The sequence below is a fragment of the Falco punctatus genome (genome assembly GCF_963210335.1).
Source record: "Falco punctatus genome assembly, chromosome: 1".
Classification (NCBI taxonomy): Eukaryota; Metazoa; Chordata; class Aves; order Falconiformes; family Falconidae; genus Falco; species Falco punctatus.
In genome coordinates, this window is record NC_137580.1 from 86,079,232 (window position 1) to 86,106,991 (window position 27,760).

General features: G+C 45.9%; 1 protein-coding gene across 20 annotated transcripts in view; it reads left to right on the top strand.

Annotated features, from left to right (window-relative positions):
* FBRSL1 (fibrosin like 1) overlaps window positions 1-27,760 on the top strand; it is a 547,777-nt gene that overhangs the window by 502,424 nt on the left and 17,593 nt on the right. For 10 of the 20 annotated variants that reach the window (XM_080373499.1, XM_080373506.1, XM_080373501.1 and 7 more), the window contains 5 exons: window positions 16,424-16,820; window positions 18,393-18,646; window positions 23,033-23,268; window positions 25,472-25,522; window positions 26,443-26,538. In XM_080373499.1, coding sequence (XP_080229625.1) covers window positions 16,424-16,820; window positions 18,393-18,646; window positions 23,033-23,268; window positions 25,472-25,522; window positions 26,443-26,538 — 1,034 coding nt within the window. Of the gene's footprint in view, window positions 1-16,423; window positions 16,821-18,392; window positions 18,647-22,780; window positions 23,269-25,471; window positions 25,523-26,442; window positions 26,539-27,760 lie in introns of all 20 variants that reach the window. The other 10 variants (XM_080373505.1, XM_080373500.1, XM_080373489.1 and 7 more) reach the window with 8 other exon arrangements.

Sequence of the window (27,760 nt, forward strand, 5' to 3'; positions counted from 1 at the left end):
AATTTCCTGGTCCTGCTCCATAGGAAGAAATATCCCTTCCTTTTAACTCTTGAACAAACAACTGCATTGGCCACATCCAGTGGAGCGCCCCTTAGATCACATCCAGATAAACCTGGATTCCAGCATTTGCTCTTAGCCATGGGTGTTTCTGTACCTTGTGCTTGCCAACTAATACAGAGAAGGAGCAGTACCTGAGGTCTCCGCAGAAAGCACATCAGTTCCTCTGCCTCCTTGGCTTGGGTCTGGGTTGGGGACCATATCCTAATTCCCTGCACACAGGGAGCAGCCGTAACAGCACTTCGGAGCATGGCAGGGGTGCTTCGAATTCTCGCTCTCAAGTCTTGGCTGTGTCTTTCCAGCTTGTCACCTCTCCCTTCTTCAGTTTTGACGATAGGGGAAGAAGAAGGGCAGATGGCACAGCTGGAGAGGGGTGGTGGGAGCAAGCTGCTGTCCCAGGGCTGCAGTTCTTTCCCAGCCTTCTAGGAGAGCTGCTGTCTCCAGGTGCCACACAGCAAACCCAGCTTTTGCCAGCTGCACCCTGGAGGTCTTTTCCTAGTTAGACTTCTTTACATGTCCATTAAAAGGCAAGAGATCAAGTTATATTGTTAGCCTCAGTACGTTGTGATGATTCTCTCCAAGGCTAAGGATCACAAAGTTATTGTAGGGGAGGGTTTTGTTAAAGAATAAAAGCAAAGCCCCAAGGACAGTGTTGCAGGTCCAGCTTTTTGATCTAGCACAACACTTTGTTCAAGCATTGGATGGTTTCCTTATATTGGAGAAGGCAGAGGCTTCTGCTGCTTTTGTAAAGCTAGATCTCAAAATCCAGGGCAGAAGACAGCCTTAGCCCCTAGCCTGGCCCGTCAGGCTCTGGGACTGATAGGACGTTTGTAACCCCCCCACAGAGCAGGCAGAGCCACCCCGCTCCTTGGCACCACGGGCATGGGAGGGGGCAGGTGCCCCACAGCTCTGGTGCTGGGGTGCCGAGGGAGACACCAAGGCACACGGAAGCGGCAGATGTGCCTGCCATCCAAATGACTCCCGTGGATGCTTAATAAAACCACAGGAATCAGAATTTTCTTATCCTTTTATTAGTTACAAATGATTTTTCTCTCCTTTCAAGGATTCCCACCACCTGTTCTTCCAGTCAGCCGGCGAGGTTTCCTTTCGAAGCCCGTCTTGCTCTTAACAAGGGAGCAGGGAGGGCTGGGGTATTGCAGGAGCCTGGACCGCTGAGGCTTTGCCTCTGGAGAACCACAAGGGAAGAGCCAGAACAGGGAATGCTGTAGGGAGGTATTAAATGAGGCCCTTTTGTTTCTCTCCTTGTAGAGCATAAAAATGCCCAAGGCATGAATACTCTGTTCAGATTACTCTTGAACATTTAAATGTCTGTTCTGGTAATTTATGAAATGAAGGGGTGGGAAATGCCTTGCACAAGGAAGAAAGGGGAGACCTTTACCAGCATCCAGCGCTGGTGACGGGGGAGTTGCTCTGTGCTGCTCGGGAAGAGGAGGAGAAGGTGGATTTATCTTGTGGATGCAGGAAAGCTTTAGTCCCTGGAGATGCGGTGTGGCATCAGAGGGGCCAGCTTCTCCCTCTGTGCCTTTTTCTTCCATTCAGGATGGGGAATATCCGTGCTTCCTTCCCCCCACTCATGGTTGTCTTTGGTCTTAGAAGCAACTGGGATTTTTCAGAAGCGTGCAGCACCTAGCGTAAGGGGAACCTGGCTTTGCTCTTAACAAATCAATGGGAAGAAGTATAGTCATTCAGAGCAGCCACTGGGAGCCTCCGGCAGCCTGACAGCCCCGGGAGCGCAGGGTCTGCGGGAATGGCCCAGCTCCGAGCCAGCCTGCCTGCAAAACAAAGGGCTGGGGAGAAGGTTTCTTAAAAGCACAGGAACACCTACTGTCTGCAAGGGATTATTCCGTAATTTTCCTTGCTTTCCCTGTCTATATATGAAATAATGGGTGCTCTGTCCCTCCTGGCCTCATTTCTTTTTGGTGTGTGCGTGTGTGTCTGTGTGTGCGTGTGTGTGCACATGTGCACATGTGTGTGTGTCTGTGTGTGTGTGTCTGTGCATGCATGCATGTGTGCGTGCGTGTGTAGTGTGATAGTCCTGTCTACCGCCCCGACATGGACCGGTGGTACTGTTTCCCAGCTTCTGGCAGCAAGCACCTTGCCTCTGTGTAACATGGAGAGGTGCTGTTACAATTTTGTTACACCCCCGAGAAAAGCAAAACAGACATGGCCATGGAAGTACGAAGGCAGGGCAGAGGGCCGAGGATGCTGTGAGGTGTTACATGCACTGCAGCCCAGCTGGACAGGTTTGCTCGCAGTGTCCCACTCCTGCACCGCTCTGGCGTAAGGGTCCTTGGACCTCCAGCATCATCTGTGGTCCTTGTTACAGTCACATCGAAGAGCTGAATGGGGCTTACCATTTCCCTTCTTGTTACAGCAGAAAATGGGTGGAAAGGCAAAATGCTAGATTTAGGATTAGTATCCCTACTTCAAGGCAAGGGAGGAGGAGGCTAAAATGGAGACATGTTAGAAACTGATGCCCCTTCTGTTTTGTCTGTAATTGTGGTTACGTATCTGTGTAGGTACCCCACTACTGATAGTGCGAAGTAAATACAGGTCAGTTCACTGTTAGCATGAGGAATCAGGAGAATGGTGTGGTATTTATTACTTTCAGATATTTGGGCTAGAGGCTTTCATGCTGTCAGAGCTGAGTCAAACTCTGAGCCAGTTTGCATGCAACATATGTGATAGATTTTGCAAATTAATATGTTAATGTGGGAGGAGATGGTTCCATGAAACTAACCGCTGGCAGTTTGGAGTGTTGTCCTCAAAAACAAAACCATATTGTGTCCTCAAAAACAAAACCAGTGGCACCAGAACTTGGATTCTACCCATTGAGAGATGAGGCATTTCATTAGTAATCGTTGGATTGATTAACCATTTGGGGTCCATCAGAACAAATGCATTTCTTAAAAGACGGAGTCCCCTCTCTGCAGGGATCTGGTATTTAATCTCCAGGTAGTTTAATATGAGAAAAGCTGCCTCAAAGCATTGCTGAAAGGCTGAGCTGAGGACCTGCATCATCGCTGTCAGTTGTTTGTGAGCCTCTTTGGTGTGGAAGCTATAAATTACTTCTAACTGCTGAGATTTCCTATCAGTCACAAATACTTGCGATGTATGAGCCTTGCTTCATGTAGAGGGCAGCACTCCTCCAGCCTGTGGGAGCTGGAGTTGATGGGGAGCTGGTGGCTTTGGGTAGAGATGCAAAAGCTCGGTTCTGACTTTGGAGAGGACTGCTTGCCGGGAAATAGAGATATAATGAGTGAAAGATGTCGTCTGCTGTGCTAATGTGGAGTGGAAACTCTCAAGAGCTAGCTTGGACCCCGCTTTTGCCTCCTAATGTGCAGGAATCTGGGATTACGGGAATTTGCCAAACCCAAGTTGCTGCTTAGCACTGGGCTTCTGCTTGTTTGTGTTTCTGCTGTTTGGAAAAACCATGACATGGAGATGACTTGAAGGAAAAACTTAGAGTGAATTCAATAGAATTGTTGGTACACATGGCAAACATGTGAAAACAAGAATATGAATTATGCAGCAATTACTGTCTTGGAAAAGTGTCTGCAGGCTAAGCCCAGATACTTGTCTCTTTCTTTCACCCAATACTGAAATAAAAATGTGCAGCAGTTTTGTATGAAACTGTTTCTGTGATCATCCTTACAGGTATCTGAGTCTGTACTTGTTTGCTGCCTAGGACGGAGGTTAGTGCTGTGGCAGTGCCTGCCCAGTTCCAGCTCGGAGGGTAACGTGGGGGTTGTGAGAGTTGTGCCTCTGCCTGGGAAGTGGGAGAGGACAGAGCCGTGTGCTGCTGGGCTCCCAGCAAACTCCTGTCACCAGGAAAGCCAAATACATCAATTAGTAGGGCAACGAACGCTCTCCTGAATAACCGTCCCTCACTACGGTGATAGTCCTCGTGGACATCAGAATCGCAAGTGTCTTCCGTGGCCTGGACAACCGGCAGCGGCAGACACGGCTTCCACCCAGCAGCCTGGCAGAAATGGTTGTGCTTGTGCCAGACAGTTACTGCAGAGCCACTCCAGTGATGTGAGGGGACCACAAGGAGCCAGCGGGAAGAGGAGTGTAGAGCAAGCATTTGGGTTTACAGGTCTTGAGTTATTGTTTCAGGCTTTCTGCACGTTCAGGCTGGCATCGCAGCAGTCCATGCAGCCATGCACCATCCGGCACCCTCCAGACTTGTAAGATTTCTTTCCACAGCCTTAAACCATAAACCCTCATGTAAGAAAACATTCAAGAGTACCTTTTCATTAGGAGGGGGTGCTTCCATTGCAACATACAATACAGTGTTAATCCGTTCGATCTTACTAAATGTCAGATCTTATGTTATCCTCAAGCATATCCAGCACCAATGTATTTCCAAAATTTCTACTGCCTAATCAAGAATTTGCACTTCATTAAAGCAGAGAACTGGAAGGAGCTTCACAGCTGCATTTCACACGCTCTGAGATCATGCTGAAGGAGTTTGCTTTCCGCAGTGCAGTGTTCTATCCTTACTGTATACCAAGTCACTCTTCCCGTTTTGAAGGAAAAGCTGGTCGTCCCTCACATTTTCCTTCTGGAGCATGCTGCAGAGCTTTCTGTTAGATGCAGCTGCATTCTCAAAGTTTGTCTCCTGTCGAGCCAGATGAGAGTGAAAAGATTTTTCTGAAGATGGTGATGCTACATCTTGCAATATGGGTGGAGCAGAAACACAGTTGCAATTTCTCAAGTTAGAAACAGAAGAAAAAAGCTCCTCTATTGTAAAACTTCATTATTAGTCACTAATACATGTGATTGAACACCTCATGTGGAACACAGCCCAGTTTTCTTGATCTTTATGGTGGGTGTGTTTAAAGGAAGAGTGGACTTTTTCAATCTTAAAAAGCAAAAGGCCATCTGTGGCTTCCTGATGCTGTTTACAGACCTTTTTTGCCTGTGCTGTGCTTGTCAGTAGCTGTATTTATTCATTGCTCACTCTCTGAATTAAACCGTTGAGGCAGCTCCTGACATGCTTCTTCCAGCACATCCTTTTGGAGTGACTACTTGGTTGCCATAGGGACCAAATCCAAAGGGCACACACCATTCAAGTAAATGCTCCCTGATTAACAACTTGCAACTTGTCCCTTAAATATTCTAATTATCTATGATGCGACTTGAAATGCTGAATGTATTCAGTCTGATAATTTCAGTATCTCAATTTTTCTTAAGATGCTATTCCAGCAGCTCTAGAGCTGGATTTTGACCATGTAAATAGGAGTGAGGTGGAAGACTTTCTTGCTCCTGAGCTTGCAGGAAAAATCTTCCATTTTTTCTTCATCTTGACCCTAGATTATCAATAAAGTTAATGGGAAGAGAAGCTACCGTGTAACTGCCATCAAAATGGAGGCAATTTAGTGACAGCTGAACATGTTGGTTTAGAGTAGCAGTGTGTTGCTGCTGAATCTGAGGGATCTGCCTGGAAGATGCTCCCTTGTGCCTGGGCGTGCGGAGGGAGGGCAGTGGGAGGCTGCTGGTTAGAAAGCGCTGGCCCCACTCCACAAGCACTGAATCTCAAGCGTTGCTTTCCCAGATCATAAGCATATTAGTAGTAATGTGGCAACAGTTACTGAAGTGTGAGGGCTGGACTTAACAAATAAAATAAAAAAAAAAGCAGGGTTTTGCTAATATGTGTATGGTCAGTCAACTTCTTTCAGTTCCTGTTTAGCAGAGACTAAGTAACCTTGCAGCAGAACTTTCCATTCTCACAGCTCCAGCCATAACATCAGGTATTGTTAGTCAAGTCACCGAGGTGGTTCTGTCTGCCGCCCTTTGATATCTTTCAATTCTGACTTCGCTCAGCCAGAAGAGCAGCGCTGGCTTTTCAAATACTGATTGTGCACAGGTACAGTAGATCTTTTTCTGCAGTCTTCTGACACCTAGCAGGGAGCACCGCAGTCTTAAATCCATTAGAAATTATTACTGTTGTCTTTGTTATCCCTGAAAATTTAAATGGCTGAGTTCAGCACAGAGCCTCCTAAACAAAGTACAGCGTGCTGAACCAGCGGGGCTGGTAGGCACAGAGCGTGCAGGGAGCAGGCAGGTGTGGTGGCTTAGCTTTGGCACAGCTCTACAGGTGAGGTTCCTTCTGTGGCACCCTCAGTCCTCTCTCTCCACCACAGCCACAAGTTCGCTCTGCAGCCGTGTTTGCTGCACGTCCCTCCCGCCTGCTCCTGTAGAAGACATTCACAGGCTTCCTGGGCCACACAGCCAGCTTGATGCCACCGTATTTCCATGAGACAGGGTCTGCCTCTAGCAGAACCTGCAGTAGCCTTCAGGTGAACCACCGCTTGCTCTTGCTGACGTTAGCCGAAGTCTGCGAGCGCTTCCTGCTTTGTGCCTGGCACTGCTGAGGCCGGGGCCATCACAGGTGGGTTTCAAGCAAATCTGGATCCCATTGCCACTCTACATCGAAGCTCAGTGGTTTTGAATGGTGAATGGTGCCAGTGAGGGGCCTGATGGAGCATGTGCAGCTTGGCCTTTGGCTTCTGCAGGAAGGGGATCCCACACGCTTGTTACCAGCAGTTCTCTGCTCTGAGTAATGCTCGCTCCTTGATTTAAGTGGAGAGACGTGATTCTTTGTAACCTTATGTATAGACTCAGGAAGGGGTGAAGATGAAAAGGGTTCTTTCCCTTTAAAATTTTGGTTTATATAGGGTTCTCTCCTGCCCTGAAAAGCCAGCTTGAACAGATATGCATCTATGCAGGGGCTGAATTTGGGGGGGGGGTAGGGCAGGATGTCTGTGTGTCTGTGTGTGTTAAAAGGTCTATCGTGTGCCTCTGTGTTTCCAATAAAGATGTTAGGAAAGCCAACCACGAGCACAGAATTTGATGCCAGTGGTCATCTAGAGACAGATGAGCTCTCTTTCAGGAGATGTGTGTAGGACGTTGGGTTTTGAGCTGATGTAGTTCACAGGAGTAGCACGTACCGCATTCCACGATCTGAGCTTTCTAACTCCAGTTGCCATCTCCGACCTTTGGGGAGGAAGACGACTGTTGCTTGGACTCTTTCTGTCCCTGCTGCAGTGGGGAATAGATAATCTCCCTCCCTCCCTCCTTTTTGTAAAAGCTACTTGCGTGTTTGGCAGTGGAAAGCCACAGTGTGGTCCCAGTCACACCACTGCCCCTCTACCTGCTTGTTTGCTTGCATTGCCTGGGTTGGTGTCATTTTTCCATGGGTATGCTGAGCTTTGGCCACGGCTGTTCCACACATCCCACAGAGAGCTGGCAAGGGGAAGGAGCAGTAATGTGACACCCATCGTAGAGAGGAGCCAGTGCCTGCAGGCTGCAGGGTATGGTATGAACTCATCCTGATTAGCTCCGTGGTGTGGCTCCATCACCACTTAACTGGTTGCCAATAGCTTCCCTAATGAAGGATGATGGATGGCGCTTTGGGGCCTGCTTGAAGGGGCCAGCCGATGAGAAGCAAGGATGCGTGCAGGAATACGGCTCTCACCTGGAAAGGACGTGGGAGCTGAGCTGCACGGCAGCACTCAGAGAGCCTGAGCACTGACGGTTCCTCTTTTCCTTGCGTTAGGACAAGCATCAGTTGTCTTCCAAGGCAGAGATGGGAATTTCTGTGACCCTGCGTATGCTTGGCTGGTTAGGGTAATCATCTCCTGTTCCCAGCAGAGATGATCTGGTGTTTGAGAATGTTCTTTCTTGCCTTTTTCTGGTTTTGGTTAGCAAGTGAGCTTTCTCAGCCAGCCGCTGACTTAGCTTCTCCAGGCTGGAAGGTCTTAAAGGTCATTCGCCCTCCTCCAGAACAGTCTCACTTTCTGATTTTACTTTAAATGATTCTTTGGGAGTTCGGAGTTCTCTGATGTCATTAAAAAAAAAAAAAAATCAAAACCTTCATAAGACTCTGCAGATGAAACAAAATTGTTGTCTTAGCCCACACAGGGTATTATGCAGCCTGGCAGATCCCTTCCTTGTAGCAATAAGAAAAGGATTTGGCATTTAACCTCTTGAAATTAAACCAGAGTGTGAACTTCAATAGTTCAATCTTATCAGGGCTTTGCTAGAATAACAAATTGTGAAAAAATGTAATCATGTCTCCAATGTGACCTTGGCAGATCTGCCTCTGTGATGTGAGAGAGATTAGGTAACTCTAAGCAGATGTCTGTTTATTTTGAAAATAATAGTTATAATTTTTTTCCGCAGTTTGTTTGCACTGCCTGTGAAAGATATGACAGAGAGAATTGTGGTTTGCATGGAGCTCTCTGTAACAAGCTGCTCTATTATGCCGAGCAGTAATTGCTCTTGGAGGTTTGAGTTATCGATCTATTGGTGGGGGTTCAATTTCAGTGTAAAGACCTGTGTTCATGATTTAATTGGAGTGATTAATAACTCCCTCACAGGCGAGATGGGAATCGATATGGATTTCAAACAGCAAAAGTAGTACATTTTCTCCTGTAATGTAGTAGTTGATGGTTTATTATTTGCCCTTGTTTGACTAATTAAAATCATAAGATTCCTTGGTATATAGCAGTTTTGTCTGTTTAAAAGCTTACATCTGGAGCTGAGTATTTCTGCTTACTTTCTGGTTGGGGGATGTCTTTCTAATAGCTTATTTACCTTGTTGCTTGTCTGTCACTCAGATTAGGTGTACAATATGCCATTGCACATTAAAAAAAAAAAAACAACAAAACCACCAACAGAACAAGACAAGACAAACACACCTTTAGTAAGTAACTACAAGAGGCTTTAGTAACATTTTATGGCCAGGGTGGCTCCTGCGTCACTGGTTTTTAGGCACCCAGCATCTGCTTGGGAGCAAGGCTGAAGAGATTTAACCCTGCAGCGTTTGATCCACCATTACAGCCCTAGATTAAAAGCCTGTATGAAACTTTCAATCTCATTACAACGCCAGCATCCACAGTAAGTGCTTTAGCTGCAAATCCAGTTTCAGCTTTGCATTGAAATGTTGCCAGAAGCAGTGTTGCTAGGAAAATGCAGTGTGACTTACTTCAGGGGAGTTTGAATGGTGATCCTTCTTCTTTATGCTCTGGCCCCAATCCTTGTGTTTGGCACCCGTTTTCATTCAGCTCCTGCAGCTTTGGAGTGTCATCATGCACGCTTACAGCTAACATGCCTGGATAGAGCATGGAAAGCTCCCAAATCTCTAGGAATAAAACATCCCATTAAAGAACCATAAAGCAGCAAATCAGCATCCAGTCCATAGGTCTTAATGCTGTTGCTCTCGGGTTCTGGGAGAGGGGGTTGGATCTTCCTGTGCTGCAAGCTTTCACAACAAAGGCTTTAATCTACACAGTTGGCGAAGGAAAACATTTAGCGTAGTGGTTCTGAATTTTCTTTTTGATTTGCAGAGTCCAGTAAGCTTTCTAGTGCAAGTACAGATGCCTATATGGCAAATTAATCCCAATGACAATAGACCTTTTCAATTAACATTCACAGACATCTCGAGATATATATGTGAGCCACAGACTGAAAACACTCATCTGGATGGAAGTGTTCTAATTTGAAAGAAATGTTTCTTTAGGAAATCTCTCTTACTGGTTCTGGAAATACTGGAGTAAATGCAATTTTGCCATGCTTGCCCTTTCTGTTGGGTGAGAAACCATAACCATACTGGGAGTGTAAGGAACAGGGCTGGAGTGGTGGTGCAGATCGTTGGGTGGTCGGGGCGTCCCCAGCCTCGGCTGCATCAGTGTCACTGGGGGGGAGGGGTGGCCAACGCGTGGACAGAGCAGGCACCGGGGAGTGCTGCGACGTGGCCATGCAGGTGTGGGGGGAGAGAGGAGCTCTCTGCTCAGGTGTGCTCCTCACATGAGAATCGTGGGGCATGACAGCCCTTCGCTGTCAGGAGTCCCTGCCTTTGTGTTAAAAACGTGAGATGCTTCCCTTGTCATGATGTTATGAAAATGACTTGAAGATATTTTTTATCTTTTAAACTTGGGTGTTTCAGAAAGGGGGGGGGGGGGGGGGGGGAAGACACCCTTGGAAGTTAATTCTGAAGACCAAGCTGACAGCTTTTTGCCACTGTTGCTTTCTTCTAGGTTGAAAGGCTGAAGGCTCGTTACAGCCCCAGCATACAGCAATCTAGCAGGTTAAATGACTTGGGCAACAGAGTTTATTAAAACTGGCAAGTGCTCGCTCCAGTTCTCTTCCTGATAGTCAGGGCTGTCTGGGAGAGTAATTGATAGTGGCAGCTGTTCGGAGGGTGTTTCAGATTGTGGCAAGACGATTTGACTTGACAGACAGCTCTGTACAAATGAACTGAGTGATAGGGGCCGGATCCGGAGCAAGTTGCGGAAGGAGCTTCCCGCAGCGGCCCCGCTCGGGGAGCGAACAAAGACCCTCGCCCTGCACACAGCACGCCCTCGGCCGGGTGCCCGCATCAGGGCTGGCATCGGTGGGCTGTCCTCCCTGGGAGCGCTGCAGCCGTTTGTGGGAAATCCACCAGAGCCTGTGATGTTCCGAGCAGCCCATCCCGCAGGAGAACATGTTTTTGACACAACCTAACGTGTGCAGTACACTGCTGTCAGGTTGGAAATTTGGCCTTTGCTTTAAGGCAACGTTAACAATGGTTCACATTACACACCATGGAGCCTTTCAGACAATGTGTGACTCCCAAGTCTTTATTTCTTACCTTAAGCTGATTTTCATTAAAATAGGTGGAGGAACTTGGTGCCCCATATGTTGGGTGGCTTCTGTGCTGTAGCTTTGCTTGCCTTACCTTTGCAGACCAAGCTAATCATCTAATGTCTTAAACAGTGCTACCCTCCTAGAACGCAATGAAAAAGCCATCTATATAAGAGCAAAAAAACAGCTAGGGATAAAGAATTAGCACTTAAATATTGATTTTCACTTGTAAGCACTCTACCAGTGTCAGTGCTATCACTGCCGATGCAAAATGCTTTATTCTCTCTTGTGCTTATATTGTTGCATATCCACAATACATTATGCAGCATTCTAAAAGCTCAATTTAAAAAAAAAAAATTACTGACGTTCACTGACTATGTTCCTTTAGTTATTTATTTGTTTTGACCTAGTGCTGTAAAATTTTGCTCTTCAGTACTCATTCCCTGTGTTGATGGTTCAAAACTCGGCTCTGGGACTCATCAACCAACTCTGAAATACTCAGCTTCTTGCCACATACGTCCCTGTAATTCCTGTGGTGATGCTTTTGCAATGTTTCTTGCTGGAATTATAATAGGGAGCAGAGTTCATCCTAGCCAGCCTGGCCTGTGTCTGTTTTCAAGGATGTGTATAGGCTGGATAGATAGGCTGCAGATGGTGGTGGTTGTGTTTCTTGGGAAATTGCCATTGCTAAAGATGTCATTGATGGATGTAGGAGAGGAATTTCTTTCTCACATCACCCCATCACCCTTGCTGTTTGAATACAATGAGGGAGACTGCAGAAAGACGTCTGAATGACTCCACTTTTCTTTTTTTCAAGAGACAAAGGAAAGGCGTGCAAGCAAGATTAGATTATTTCCAATCACATTGTACGTGTGTTGACAGTCCCCTTTCAGCAGGAACCAGCAGCTTGCAAAGAGCAGGAGGCAGGGCTAGAACTGCTGTTGCCCTAAGTACTGTTTGTATAACACGGTAACTGCTTATTGGAGCTCTCAAAGCAGCCTTTACATGTTTAATCCCTTGCACTTGAGCTACTCTTAATCAGCTTGAAAGCAAATTCCTGTTACAGAAAGGTTTAATTTGTGTCTGGGACTTTCAGTATTGTATTTAGCCTGCAATGCTGTGTAGTTAAACACTGGTGAGCATGTCAGCCTGTGCAGCCATGGGAATGGGCAGTGCATGTTTATCCTAATAACAGATTTTGAATTCTCTGGGGTTGCATATTGGATCCATGCTGATGGTCTTTTAGGTTCAGGTAGCTCCTTCTGAAACACACTTCTTGCAGCAAATTCACCTGTAGTTGTTTTTGGGGTTTCCCTTAAGCTTCGACTCTTGTTTCTACAGGTTTACAGCAGCAGTAGCTAAAGCTCTGTGGTTTTTAAAGTTTTTAAAAGTTTGCATCTTTACCAGGTTAAATTGGAATGGGATGTAGCCCAAGACACAGGGACGTTAATATTTTGGAGCGCTCCAAATGGAAAACTAGCTGATCAAGGATGCAAGAATTACTAACCCCAGGTTGTTGTTATTTCTCTTGTTAGAGCAGTTTCAGCCCTTTCTTCCTCATCTCTCGCACTCAATCATCATTCATCCCCGTGAGATCAAGACATGTTTCACTGTCTGTTCATTTAAGAAAACCTCTCAATGGAAGAAGTCCAAAGTGTTTGGTTAGAACATAAACAAAGTTGGCATGCTGAAAAGGGGTAGTGCTCTGCATGGTGGAGAATGGCAGATGTGATCCAGCCTTCCCATAGCATGGCTGAAACATGAATCATTGCAAATGTCAGATTTCCTGTGAAGGGACGAGCTGAACTGACATGCGTTCAGGTTTAATTAAGGTTGAATTATTGGAGCTGACTGTCAAGTCTTAGGCAAATTGACTCAGCCTGTTATCATTAAGCATGAAAATTACTCTAGGACTTGGTAAAAATAAACACATTTTTGCCTCTAGAACATTGTGGTATGGTCTGGTAGGTCTGTTCTTTTGTCAGGGCAGTTGTGCTCAGCTCCATGGGTCCATCTGCTCAGAAGGGCTAGAATAGGAGCTGAAGTACAGAAATTTCTGAAAGGATCTCAGTCAAACATGATCCAACTTGCAAAAAGGGAATATTTGTTTTCTTTCCTTGGGATATTTCCGTATGTGACCAGCAGTCAGCCTGGTCAGTTGGAAGGAACTTGGGTGCACAGGAGTGTAGTTCCCTTCAGTGGGGTATTCCAGCATCATACAGAGAAACTAGAGTGTGAGATCCTGATGAGAATGGGCAACATCTCTTGTCAAAATCATTAAAATGAACTTTCTGAGGGATTTCAGGGAAGGTAGCTCAGAGACTTCCATGTGAATGGAGAAGAAAGTCTTGAACTGGAGGCTTTTGTGATAGGTATCCTAAGGACCTTGCTAAGTACCTAAGAAACCAGGTAATTATATCCTTCAAAGTCAGTGTTTCTTTGGTTGCACAGAGAAGATGGCCTCAAAATTCACAGGTTTCTGGAGATCTCTGGAATATGGTTAACTAGTGACTGGGTATTGGAAACAGGCACTGAACAGGTAGAGGTAAGTGTTGGTAAGAAACAAATCCAGACCCATGTCTTTTCTTCAGTGTCAAAGCACAAGTAAGTCACGGGGTGGCCCTCCGTGGAGTCAGATGAAGTGAAGGGTCTTAAGTCTTCGCTTAGGAGCGCCTTTTGCATTTTCTGGAGTAGTGAGATGTATGGGTATATTTCCTTCGGGGCATCTGTTCTCCATTTTGTCCAAATCCATTTTACCAGAGACTTAAGTGAAACACCTAGGTGTGAGAAAAGTTTCTTTTTCAGAAAAGTTGACTTTCAAACATCAGGCAGGCCTCAGTGCCTGCAGTCGCTTCTTCCTGTCATTTCTCTCCATGGTTTTTCTTGCCTTTGTTCACACGGGTTCCCTTCCCTTCACCCATTGCGGCCCACCCTCAAGTCAGCCATGTGAAGCAGCTTCTCTCTCATACTGTACCACAGCCATTAGAAAGGGAAACAGAAAAGTCGCCAGAACACCAGGATTCACCCACCGTCCTTCCCGTGTGGTGGCTGAGAAGGCTGGAGCGTTTTGCTGTCTCACATGCTTCTCCACACTTGCCCATGAATTCACACCGTATCTTGCCCTTCTCAAGGCTTCTGCTTTTGCACAGCATGGCTACAAAACGCAAGAAGATACTCACAGTCATGCCTGTAGCTTTTCCAGGGCAGGGCGGGGAGGCATATGGATATTTTTATTGTTGTCAGGAGCAAAACACAAAAATATTTCAGTACTGCAACCTGGGAGATGCAAGTTAGCAACACAAATCAGTCATGCGCCCCTAGTACTAACTAATATGACCAGGCTGCCTGGTCAGTTTGGTCAATAAGGGAGCATGAGCTTTTTGCTTTGAGAAAATTACAAATGAGAACTAATGCTGAAACTACAGGGAATCGATAGTTGTACATAAACGTGGTCAAACAGCTGCTTTTAATGCAGGACTTTATTGATTTGTTTTGGATCTAATTGACTTTTTACTCAACTAACTTTTGTGGTGCCAGTGTGTTTTGAATACACACCATTAGTCTACATTGCCTATGATTACACAATATGATGTTTAACTCTGTAGGAGGAGGCCTGTTGGATGGAAAGAGCTAATAGGCTCTCAGGGAACCTATGCTCAGGAATGAAACCCAATTGCTTTTAATGGGTACCTCCTGAAAAAAAGTGGGATCTGCCGCTGTGAATGCACTTCCTCCAATATTCACGGTATGGGGACCCCTGGCTTGACTAGTCAGTGACAATTTTTTCATTGTGAGTAACAAAATCTGAGGGTTATTTACAAACATAGGTGGTATTATAAAAAATAATGGTGCACAAGAGTGATGAGGATTTGATTTTAGAAATAAATTCTTTGTCACTCTAAACATTGAAACCAAGTCTAGTTACATCTCAAAACCAGGGTACCTGTGATGCATTAACTCATATTCAAAAAAGAAATTCACTGGAATAAGAATTATATTTGTTGTAGGGAGTGATTTAGGACCTCTAGACGTTGTTTCAAACATGTAAAGATGTGTAAGATGCTGGAAAGTACAGGGTTGATCATACTTGCTGCCAGCCAAAGCACTGGTGTTTAGAAAGGCTTCTGTTCCTGTCATCTGTGGGTTTGAGGCCACACGTCTTCAACTTCTTTTCATATTCTGAATTTATACGTATGTCGTGATGGATTGATTGATTGATGAAGGAAATGGTACAATGGTAAGAGTGCAAGCAGAGCCAGAAGCAGTGTGGGAAACTGCCTTGTATCTCCTGGAAGGAGATGCCAGCACCATGCGGGCATTTTCTGTACAGAGAGTGAGCTGGTGCGCTGCAGGCTCTTATTCATCACTGGCCTCTCATCCAGCGCCAGCATGGTGCTGCTCAAGCCATTGAAGCAGCAGCAGTGAGGACTCTGGCCTCGCATAGGCTGTGTTCACAAACGCCTGGTTAGAGCGTCTGGTGGCCAGAATTAGCTCGCGCTGTGCGTTGTGTGTTATTTCCACACCTCCTACATCAGGAACTGGCTCAGTCCTTTGATGAGATGGGAAAATTTCAAAGGTGGAATTTGTGTGTGAGGGTGTTGGGAGCGTGTTAATGAGTGTAGGTAGCATCTCTTGCACGTCTGCAAGCTGGCTAAACACAAACAACCCCCAACACGTTTTGGTGGACAGTAAAAGCATGTGTTCTAAAAATCAGTTGGAAGTGCTGTGTGTGCATGTGAAATACAGGAAACAATCTTGTAACCCATGAACAGCTTTTCGTGTGATTGTGGGTACATGGGTCCCCTCAGTTGTCTTTGACCTTTTGGATACTGCTTGATCTGAAACACCTGCTCTTTCCTCTCTTTTTCCTTTCCAGTCTTTTAACCCTTTGGGCTGCTTTGTTTAGCTTAATATCATAGAAGGAGTAATTCTAAATGGAATTTTCACCATAGGTGCGTTTTGCAAGGTCACAGTGTTCCTGATCGTTTTCACTTGCTGTGCATACAGGTGTGTGCAATACTTGGGGTGAGCAGGACTACACTTGGGTGCTCACTGCACTTCTGACTGGATCTTTCCGGCCTTCTCTGTTCTGTTCTTCCACACAAGTGTGTGGCCATGGGACAGCAGCATCAAGGCTTTGCTGCAGAACTGCCCCATCCTTTGCTACAGGAAGATCCCAGGTAGCCTCCTCCCTAGAAGCCAGGTGGGGTTATCATTAATGATTAGTGCTTGGGTCAGGGTGTGCTGTACCTGGAGTTGAGCCTAAACACAATGTAGATTGCCTTGAAAGAGCGTGGAGAAAATGATATGTCTTGATGATGAGGCTTGTGTTCATGAGTTCGTTATCAGCCTTAAAACTTACATTGGGCAGGAAATACTGTAGCAGTAACTTGAGACACGTTCATACTCCTACTGTACGTAACCTTGGGACACTGTAGAAGTCATAAGGCCGTATGTTCTTTGTAGTACTTGTTCATTTAATGACAGCTAAGTCTCTTACACACGTGCTAACAAGTTCTGTAGACTGGCCGGTGAAGGACAGCGGAAGGACAAACACACGAACACACATCCATCGTGTAGCAGCAGTGCTCCCACGGTGCTCCCACGAGCTGAAACATGACTTGTGTTTTCTCAGGCATATGTTCTACCAAGAAGGGAAACAAATGCAGCCCTTTCAGTATGCACTTTGTTGTTTTTCTCGTTGCTCCATAAGGTCCCACCTTGAATGACAAGCCAGAAGCAAAAGCAGCCAATGTCCCAAAGGTGTCTGGGCTAGAGCGAAGCCGGGAACTGAGCACCGACGTGCCCTTCGCCCTGCCTATCCCCAGCCCCCAGCCAGTAGCTGCCGTTGTGACTTCTACTTCCTCAGCGCCCACGTCAAGTGCCAGAGCAAGCCCACTGTTGAAGAAGGAGCCAGTGATTTCAGCACCAGCACCACCAAGGCTCACGCCTCAGCCGCAGCCTCGGCCACAGTCACAACCTCAACCTCGGCCACAGTCGCAGCCTCAGTTAATACCTGAGCTTCGGACCCAGCCTCCGAGTCACATCCCTCCACCTCTCAATTACCAAGTGCATCACCAGGTGGCCCACAACGGACTCAATAATATCAGGTAGGGGAAAGGGATACTTGTGACATCTTGATGCTACTGCTGGGCTAAAGCTTGTTTCAAATGGGATGGAAATTGCTGGGAAGTGAGACAAGAGCACTCTTACTGTCTGTGTGAGATGCTCCGCATTTCAGGTCTTGGACTTCCTGTGCTGACTCCACAGGCTGGATTTTCCAGCAGTGGTGGATAACTGCAGTTGAAACACGGTGATAAATGCTCCCTTTCTGGGACAAAGGCATGTGTAACTGTGGGGTAAAGTTCCTTTAGTTCCAGTTTCTAGTGGAGTTTGCACTGTCTTGTCTGAACCAGCTAGTTCTTGCCTTAGAAATTTAAGGTGGTTTGAGTTTGAGCAACTCCCTTGTTTCATATTCAGAAAGACTCTGTTGAAGTAGGTTTGTTCGCAGTTATCACAGGTTTTTGTTTACCAGCATCAAAAGAGGAATATCTATATCAGAAAATGTTTGTCGCTTAGAGTAGGGCTCCCGTGTAGGCTGAGAAATCTGCTTCACTCTGACATGTTCAGATCTAGCAGGAGGCTTATCTTCGGTGTTTAAATTGCCTCCATCCAGGAAGTGGGATGGGTGAAAACAGTGTGGATAAAATGTTTCTAGAGAAGAGTTTAGCCAGTCAACTGGAACCTGTATAGTCTTTTTGCTGAAGATACATTTTTTTCTTTGTATAGAAACATGCCTTGCCTCCCAAACCAGAACTAGGCTAGTTTAAACAAGATGAGAAAACGGATTTAAAACACAGTATTTGGCTGCACAAGGGTCAAAATATGAATACAGAGAGCTGCTATTAATGTGTGTTTCATAGTATCCTGCATACTTAAGCTCTGTTGTGGTTTTACCCTGTAAATGACACCGTAGTATCAATTATTATTAATATTTCAAACGAATCAAGATATCTGAGGTTTAGTTTGCACGAATAATTGATATTGTGGGAATTACACTAACTGCAGTAATAGTGCCTTTCACTCCACAAAACTTAGACCGCCTGCAGTGGAGTAATAATAATAGAAGAAGATGTAAAATGCAGGATTATTATGAGAAAAATTTGTTAACGTGGCGTGTGTTTGCATGGTTGTATGAGTGTAACTACAGCATGCACAGCAGATAAAACTTGGTCCCAAAGTCACTCACAGCGTGCGACTGTGAACCCAGAGTAACAGAAAAAGGAATTAGAGTAATTGTGTCATAGGATCACAAGGACACGCATGGCCACTGCAAGGTCATCAGAGGCTAAATAAAGGTGCAAAATCAAGCTGTCTCTGTAGCCTTCCTCAGTATCTCATGGATAGCCCTTGAGGATTGTAACTCGCTGAAGCACCAGAGGAAACGTCACCCCAGAGAGCGCAAGCCCCTTCCTGCCCTGTTGGAGAAGTTCATTAAGATCTGTTACTGTCTCCACTGCCATTAAGAGAAACAAAAACATAAGCTTGGGGAGGTCAGTGTTACATAGGTGTGTTGTTTCTGGTAATGTATTTCTTGCACTGTGTCAGTCCCGTGTTGTAACACACTCTTTCTCTCTCTGTCTCTCTCCCCCCTCTTCCCCCCCATGTTTTTCTCTCTGCAGCCGGAGCAGCAGTGCTAGCAGTGCAACAAGCATCAGCCTCCCAAAACACCTTCCCCTCTCTCCCCAGATTCCTCCACACCATTCCTCCGGCCCAGCTCTGCCCCTCTCCATCTCTAATCTTGCTACCTCGCACTTCTCTCTCAGATCGCAGACCCAACACCAGCACCATCCGGCCATGTTCGCCACCCCACCCACGCTGCCACCTCCACCAGCGTTACCTACCAACAGCCTCGTGATACCAGGTCACCCTGCAGGTAGGTTCCCTTCTTCTTCCAGGGCTGATCTGCCATGCATGCACTGGAGGGTGTTGAGAGATGGGCTGGCTGGTGGGCAGATAAAGGGACACAGACCCACCCACAGGCAGTGTGTGCTGGAACTGTGAGAGTGCTCGTGAAGCAGGTAAGAGACCTGGATGCAGTTTACCAGATGAGAGATTCTAGAGAGAACACTGTAGCTTCCTATAAGAAGACTTCAAAACAAAGTTTTCAAAAAAAAATTTCCTTTTCAGGGCATGATTTGTCCAGTGTGGCATTCCACAGTCATCAGACTTTCTTTAGATTAACAAAGGACTGATGTACAGTTTGCCATTCTCCCCTTCTTTGTCCCCACGCTCATGACAGCTGCTGGGGGTAGAACTGACTTGAAAAAAATGTTTCTAATCATCCCAGCACGTTGTTCTAGCTGAACACCTATCCCCTGCTCTGAGCCTTCGGCAAGCAGCACATCCTGCTGGCAGAGCAGGATCCTCTGCCTGCGGCAGCAGAAACTCTCCGTGTGCCCCTGGCTCCTTGGCCTTTCTGTCTGAGGCAAAGACAGCTTAGCTGGCAGGCTCTGCTGTTGAGCTTTCACTATCTTTGCGTCCTTTTAAAAAGTTTCCTTTGTTCACGCTGGCCCCCATTCCATTGTCACTTCTGCCCTAAATGCCCTGTTTATAGCTTATCCATTAGCCTACAGCTGTCCCTGGAAGAGACCCTGGCAGCTGGAGACTTCCCTGTGACTTTTACTTGCTGGGGCCTCCTTTTGATCTGGCATTTGACTCCACAACTAACTCAGCAGGGATTAAACAGGACAAGTATTTTGCAAAAAATGTGCCCTCTGTTTCCTCTGAAGCCAGTTAAAGGAATAAGAAAAGGGCAGATTTGCTGTGGAAAAATCTGATGGTCTTGCATCCCCTCTTCTTCCAGGAGCTAAATAATGTCCCGTTATTTGTAACTGCTGCTTTAAATGAAAGAAAAATGTGAACTGGTCCAAAGTGAGCTCTCAGAACGATGATAGACAAAAGTGCCCTGGGTTCCTAGCCAGAAGCAGAACCACACAGGCCAAAGCTGCTGGCTTTCACAGGCCCTGGCACCATCTAGAATTTCAACCACATGGCGGGGAAGATGTTGGCAGCACTGTGGGAGACCTATTCATTGCTTCCTCTGTTAAGGCAAAGGACTACTGTGATGGGGACTTTGAAAGTACTGTGAAAGGAAATAGCAGTGCGCTCACTAAAAGCATGATATTGCAGTCACTGAAAGCAAGTATGTTTTCACCATTAACTTCGGGAGGTACAAGATCAAGTGACCTATTCACATTCAGCAGCTTGCCAGGAAATGGTAACAGTCTTGCTCCCACTAAAAGGATTTCTCCTGCAATTTAAGCAGAAGAAGCCTAAGTTAGTGGAGGGAAAGGTCTGGGCGTCTAACCCTGCAGACAGTGAAATGCCTCTTGTCTGCATTATATGAAATGCCTGCAAACTGGCACATCATAAAATCAATACAGAGCACTGCAGAGCCAGGAGCTTCTGTTGTCATTCACATAAAAGTTTCTTAAAAGCAAACAATATTGCTGAGCAGCCCTGAAGAGCTAGGATCCAACTGCGGCTAGCAGCATAGTTCTTGCTGTGCCGTTCAAGTGTATGTGCGCTCTCTGTAAAAGCACCAGCTTAGAAAAGCCATCAGAGAGGGTCTGGCCCTTTGAAATCTCCTTTTTGTCATCTTTCTCTCCCCCCTCTTTGGAGGAAAAGTGTTCTTCCTTTAAATTCGGCCTGGCACACTTGTTGCTCTTGCCAAGAAGAAAAGCAGAGCTCAGAGCTCCTGCATCCACTGATGTACAAACTCAGGTCCCTGAATAACAAGAATGCGCTTCTGTTGGCATTTCTTCTCTTTGAAACCTAAAGCTTGTACAAGTAATGTATGAGCAACCCTTGTGTGGGCTGCTGCCCTCGACTCAAGGGCACCAGGGCTGGCCCTGATGCAGGATACAGAGAGGAAGCAGCAGTCTTTGTGTCTTCTCTTCTGAACATGAGGGTACCCAGCAACACTGGCAGGACAGACCTTTTTCTGCCCTGCCCACCTCGCGTGTGCGCACAGAGCAGTAGTGTTCGGGCGTTCAAAGGGCTGCTCAGTCACGCTGCTCCTAGTTGTGTTGTTACTGGCCAGACCTGTCAGACAAGGCGTCACCGGCAGGCACAAGAACTTAGTTCTGATGGTAATGTTGCCCAGAGCCCCTCACGGAGCTGGGTTATTACTCGGTAGTCCCACCCTTACTAGGAAGCAGCGGCTCCTCCAAGCACTCCACTGCTTCTCCAAACATCTCCCGGACTTTTCTTTTCCTGACAAAGGCCAAAGTTGTGGTACAGGGCTATGGGCTGGAGCCAGCTGCAAATCTATCAGTCTGACTTCAAGTCTCTTAAAGAAATTGGATATCAGAGCACTTAAAACTGCCAACTCGCTTTTATCTCTCCCTCCAGAAAAGTGGATTATCTTGATGCTAACAGAAGGATTCAGTTTCTTTAAGTCATGCCAAATTTAAATGCGTAAACACACACATATGAAATCACACTCATACTCACTAAAGAGGTTAAGTTTTGGACCTAAAGTGCTTTCAGCCTAGTTGGTTTTTTTTTTGTTCTTGTTTGCTTGCTTCAAGGAGAACCCATTACAGACTCCTTTGCTTCAGTGCCGTAGGCTTCAGTATCACAAGTATATATACTTTCTGCTTTTGTATTAATTATTATAGAAATTTTAGCAGTACACAGTACCTGCTGTTAGCAGTAAATTTATTACTGAAAAGCAAGTGGATTAGGCACCCAAAATTTGCTTTCAAAAGTGCCTTTCAATAGGATGTAGGCTCCTAAGTGGTAGCAGAGACCTTGAAGTTCCCCATCAGAGTGCCCGTTTTTAAAGATCTTAACCATGTCACTTCAGAAAGTGACTGATTTAGACATTTCTAATATTACTCTAGAAAAGTGAACTAAAAGAAATGCCTGCAAAACATGAAATAAAACTTTAAAGCACATGTATTCTTTTGCCCCTTTATATTCAGTGCTGTAGGTTAAAAGAGGTGTTAAACTAAAATAAGTAGATTCATGTAAATTCAGAAGCAAGTGGGTCAGTCAGGACTGAGTGTGTGTCATCCACAGCTGGCGACACAAGTTGCTCTCAGCTTAGAAAATGTGTAATATGGTGGGTGCTGATCCCTCTTTGAAGTTCGTAGGCAAAATCACAGATGGATTTAATTGATACCAGCAGTTACGTTGGGAAAGTGGACGTTTGTCCCTGCTGTCCTCAGTCATGTCATTTCTGAAGTGCTGGTATTTTCCATCACCCAAAACCGCGTTCAAATTTAGTGCAAGTTGTTCTTCCAGAGGAAGATGCTGAGAAGAGGTCGTATGGTGGGACATTTTGTTTCTGCAGTCGTTATGACCTTCATGAGATCTGGAGCCAGTTCAGTGTTTCTCCTCTTCCCACTGATTCCTTCTCCATATTTTCTCATACGAGAAAAGCCTGGAGGCAGGGACAAAAAATTACAAGTATAGCCTGTTAGAGATTGAGGAAAGGACTGCTTAGTATTTAAGGTCTCAAAAAAAAACTTAACTGCAAAGAAGGCCACAGCTTCTAGGGTGGATGTTCCTGTGCATGCCCTGGGTCTGAGAAGGGGAAGGGTGGCACAGGGATCTGTTGAAAAATGGCTGATGGAGCAGGTAGTTTCCAGCCACCCAAATCCATTATTTCATTGCGTTGTAGATCTTGTCAAAATTTTCCCTCTTGAGTACAATCATCTTAAGAGTTTAACACACACATTAGGCCGCCATCCGTTTTCAGTGTACAGGTATGCTGCTGAATTTCCAGCCTCCAAAGGGAACAGGTCAGTATTACTCATTTTAAAGAGAGCCACTGTCCTCGAGGGTGCTCCCCAGCATCTTGCTGGTGCGGGAAGGTCTGGCCACCGTTCCTGGAGGCATCACGCTCGGTGCCGTGGCCTCAGGTGCCAGGGAGGAGGAGTAACCGTCGGAGCTGCGCTGTGCGGGGGGCTGGCGGGCGGGGGGCCGGGGGCGATGCTTGCTGATGCCCCCGATGATGTTTTCTGCTGTGATGACTCATGGTGTTCTCTCTTGTCTTTAGATACCAGCCTGTTGATATCATTCAACCAACCAATCATGTATTGCCAGCCTCATTCGGGGATTCTGATTGGTACTTTGTCACAGGCATCTCTCTTACCTCCACCAATGAGTCCTCACGTAGAAAACCACCACAGCATGACCTGCAGAAACAGGGAATGCCAGGTGAATATTGACTCTTTCTCCTCCGTCTTTGTGGTACTCACAGGCCCACGGGCCTCTGTGTCTTTTTTTTTTCTCTCTCTCTCTCCTCTAGATCACGAACTGCTCAGGCAAGAGCTGAACAACCGGTTTTTGGTTCAGAGTTCGGACCGGGCCGCTGCCTCACTTGGCCCGGTGCCGCTGCTGAGAGCGGAGTTTCACCAGCACCAACACACGCATCAGCACCAACACACCCACCAGCACACATTCACTCCTTTTCCATCCAGCTTGCCCCAGACGCCGCTCATGCCGCCCTCTGCACCTCCCATGGTGCGTACCCCAGCCCAAAATGTGAGGATAAGTAGAGCATCTCTGGTCAAAAAGCCTAACCTGCTCTTGTCAAACAAAACCCAGTCCTCTTCATTTCAGCCAGGCGTGCTGTCCCTGCTCTTCTGATCTGGAGGCCTGGAGAGACAGGCCTAGTACTCCCAGAGGGACCCCCTTTCCATCCAGAGCCTCCACACCCAGCCTCTAGGTCCCCCACGCTGCTACCTGTGAGCAGATACCTGCACCCATGAGACAAGTCCAGAGTCCCTTTAGTTTCCCTGTTCGTGTGTCCTGCTTGTGTACTTCTGTTCGCCCTTTCCCAGGGCCAGGTGCCATGATACTCCAGAACACACCAACGAGGATGCCATGCCACAAGATCAGTGGCCTCCAGCACCAGGCGCAGTCCCCACAGCTGTTCCTTGTGGGGCAGACTGCGCTTGCTTACCTGGAGCTCTCACCGTAGTGCAGCATCTCATCTGATGCCAGTTTTGTCCCTCTTCCTCCTAATTCCCTATTCTATATGGATTTTGGCTTTTATTATTCGATCACATCAACAAGCACTAATTTGTGTGTGGCTGGTTCTTGTGGGAGAGATCCTCCTGGCCGTGTAACAAGCGTTAGCATTTTGCCATTGAAGTTGCTTGCAATGCAATGGGACTTTGCTGCAGCTGTTACAAAATTGTTAGAGATCTGCTACAAACGCCTTTTGTCAGTGCTTTAAAACACACCCTCTCCCCGCTTCTGGCAATTTCTTTGTGAGATTGAAAGGACAAGATTTAGCATTTTTGCCCCCCTCTCAGTTTCACACTGTCCAAAATGTAGAAACAACCCTCTTCTGCTAAGTCTAGCAAAAACTAGGGGTAGCACTAAAGCAGCATTTGGGAAGTAATACCAAGATCTCAAGAAACATAATGGTTCTCACTTTTCTTTCCCACTGCTGACTGCCCGATGACATTCTTGGGTGTAATCTGCTTAGCAGCAAGACAATTAAAAGTAATACCATCCACCCCAAGTCCTGGCCCAGGTGTTTGCTCAGTGTACTCGTGTGTAAACACCTTTCCTTCTTTTCTTGGTCTGTGTAAAACAATCTTGAAATTTTTCTCAGAAACCTCCTGTGTTATTTAAGAATCCTGATACCCGATCCCAGGAACAGCTCCCTCCCCTCCCACCCATGCCCGTTGATGTCAGCCGTCATACCAAAAACAGCTTGCAAGGCTCTTTTGTTATATTTCACTCACATCTTCTTATATTCCACTAGATCAGGTCTGCTAATCCCAACACTAGAGAAGAGTGTTGAAATTTACAGCTGCATGTGTTTGGAAATTTATGGTATTTACACTGGAGGGGACATGGCTCCAGTAATAACTGTAATTAATGAAATTACAAATCTACTCTCCTGCACAGAGGAGTGTGAAACAGCAGCTGACTTGCCAAATAAGCAGCTTTTCATGGGGTCCTACAGCTCCCTTCCCTGCCTTCTTCCCTCCTCCCTCCTCCCCAGCAGAATGTACATACTGTTCAAAAATGCAATGTATATATGCTTTTTGGGTTTGCTTCCAAGGTGGTACAGGGCAAATGGTCGTAAAAATAGATACGGGGCACAGGCTGCGCACATGGAGGTGTTAAAACCCCATGCTGGAATGGAAAAGGTTAACCATCACCTTTTCTCTGGGGCACTCTCTCTTTATCAGGGGAGGGGGAATATATCAAGATTGTGCACCTAAAGTGATCTAGCCCTTTTCCAAATGATTTTGGCCCTTAGAGGAACCCAGAAAATGGGGAATTGGTATTGGTTGCCCTGCAGTAGACATTGGGTCAAATAGAAAACATTCCCTACCTTCTAGTCTGTGGTCTCGTTCAGCACTCCAGGGGCAGATCCCAGATCTAGACCTGAAGCTGAACTTCCCTGCGTTCCACAGCGCTGCAGATATCGGGACTGCTCTCTTCAGAGTGGAGGAACCTCTTGATGTAGTGCCTGCAAAACGGGGCTCTGCAGTGAGGCTCGGCAGCTCCCCACGCGACCCGGGGGCTGGCACCTTTCCATCTCCGTTGGCTTTGGGGAATCAGTCAGTTCCTCATGAGCGAGTATGCAATATCCAGCCAGTTCTGCTCCGTTCAGTGCTGTACAAACGGGCTATGATTATTTGTCTGTGTTGAAATCCTGATGTGTCCGCTACTGCCGAAACCAAACTCACCTGTTGTTTTTTTTTCTCTCTTTTCTTTCCAGTTTGACAAGTACGCTCCCAAATTAGACAACCCTTACTTTCGACATTCCAACGTGAGTGCTTACCTTTCTAGGTGGTGTCTTTGTTAATGGTTCTGTTTGCACTTCTTTTGCTTGTTTTCGATTGATAGTATTGTGAATCATTCATTCCTAAAGCTCTTTTTCCATCTCAATTTTTTTTTTTAAGGTACAAAGTTTTCTGTGGGCTTTTTTTGTTTTTAATCTTTGTCTACTGCATTTTTGCTGCTGTGGCTCTATTGCTGTGCCTGGGATGGCAGGGAATGCGCAGAAATTGCTAGATCAGTGGTCACTGCAGTATCTTTGCAGCTGGTGCTTCTCACAGTGCAGCAGCCCGGAGTGCATGGCTCTTTCACAAGATTTTGCTCAGGTCACAGGAGTAAGTCAGACTGGTGGTTTTCTTCCTGGTGCTCCCCACTGCTCCAAAGCACAAAAACTACATGTTCTGGGACTTGTAAGACTGCTGTATGTGCTCAGGAGAGGCCTAAGCAAAACTTAACCCAGCCTACACAACTACAAGGTGGTGTGCATGCAGCCTGTGGTTAGTGTGCAATGCAGCATCTTGTGGTTCTTTTTTGCTTTGAAAATTAAAGCAGGTCACATTTCAAAACAGGATCAATGTATTTGCTACTGCAGAAAAATGCAGAGTTAACGAAAAGTGAACATAAAACCAAATTATTCCAATTCCTCTAAAAATGGTGAATGCTCTGTGCTTCTTGCAATAGTCCACAAATTGTAAAGGCACACTTGTTCAGCACTATCTAGAAAATGAATCTGATGAGCGCATTTTCCAAGTTTTGGCTTTGCTCTTAAAAATTTTGAAAGCAAATTGAGTGTGTATTTTCATTGTGGCACTCGTTCAACACAGTACTATTTTTGTATGTGCCAGGCTTGGCACCTACCTCCATTATTGTTCAAGTTGTCCTGTGACATAAGCATCTCTTTTTCTTTTGTAGTTCTTTCCAACCTATCCTCCAGCAATGCCTGGAATGCCACCCATGCTTCCACATTCAGGTCCCTTTGGGTCACTTCAGGGAGCATTTCAACCGAAGGTACAAACTTCTTCTTCTGAAGGCTTTGTTCTTTTGCTGGGAGAGAAACTGTATTCAGAGTCATGTCTCTGGTGATTTTGTAGTACATGATTTAACTAGCAGAAGTGCAGCACAGGGTTGGAAGCAATCACCCCACAGATCTGTGAGCATCCTCTGCACAAAGCAGCCAACACTTCAGCAAAAATTTTCTCTTGGCACTACAGATCGTTCCTTGGAAAAGGATATAGTGGTTCGCTTGGGAGGTCAACTGAAACTGGAGTAGAAGCATACTGTCACATGCATTACTTGATTGAAATATTTACAGCTAATAATAGACTGATGAGTCCCAAATCATTTTATAAATTTAATGGTCTGAGATTGCAAAAGATGAACTGTGTTTATTCCCAGAAAAAAAAAGAGAAATTGACTGTACAAGTGTGGGAACAATAGGGAGAGACTGCTGTAAATGGGTAGAGCAATTTGAAGGAGCTGAATTTTTATTCCCAGCTCCGACACTGTCTGACCTTGGGCAAGTCGCTTAAATCTTCTGTTCCTTAGCTTCCTCATCTTTAAAGTTATCTTGCAGTGGGTTTTATAAGAGTTGATGAATGCCTGCAAGCTTCTTTGAGATAGTGTGTTTGAAGGGTGCACTGCAACTGTAACTACAACTAGCACTGATGGGCATTTGGAAATGTTACCATGTTAACTACCATTTCTGATGAATTCTGTGGTGTGCACTGCTTTATTTTTCCTTCCAGACATGTTTGTCTTTTTATTAACTATTTTTAAATAAACAGAAACTGTGAAATCTCTCCATGCAAGAAATAGGCATTGTATCTATATAGTATTTGTTTGAAAATGGAGCACTTCAGTTGTAAGGTGATGTGTCTAGCTTCCTTACATACTGTGATTTTAGAGATTCCTTACCTTGAACTATGTTTCTGTAGAGCTGTGCTACTGTGTTACAAGATTTGAAGGACCTACGGGGTAGCCAGGCCATTTCTGTTTGCATTTGGAAGGTCGTTTCCATAACCATAGCAGGCCTGTGGGGTACGCTTCCCTCAGTAGTCTCCCTGACATCAGTGGAAGTCAGTAATTAGCAGCTGCTGCAAATAAGGCCTCTTACAACCTTCCCACCTAAAAATTTCTGTAATGGAAGCTGGAGTATTTCTTCAGCGCCCATTGAATCCGTTACAGTATTTTATTGTCCGGATACATCATAAATAGCAAAGACTCTAAAATG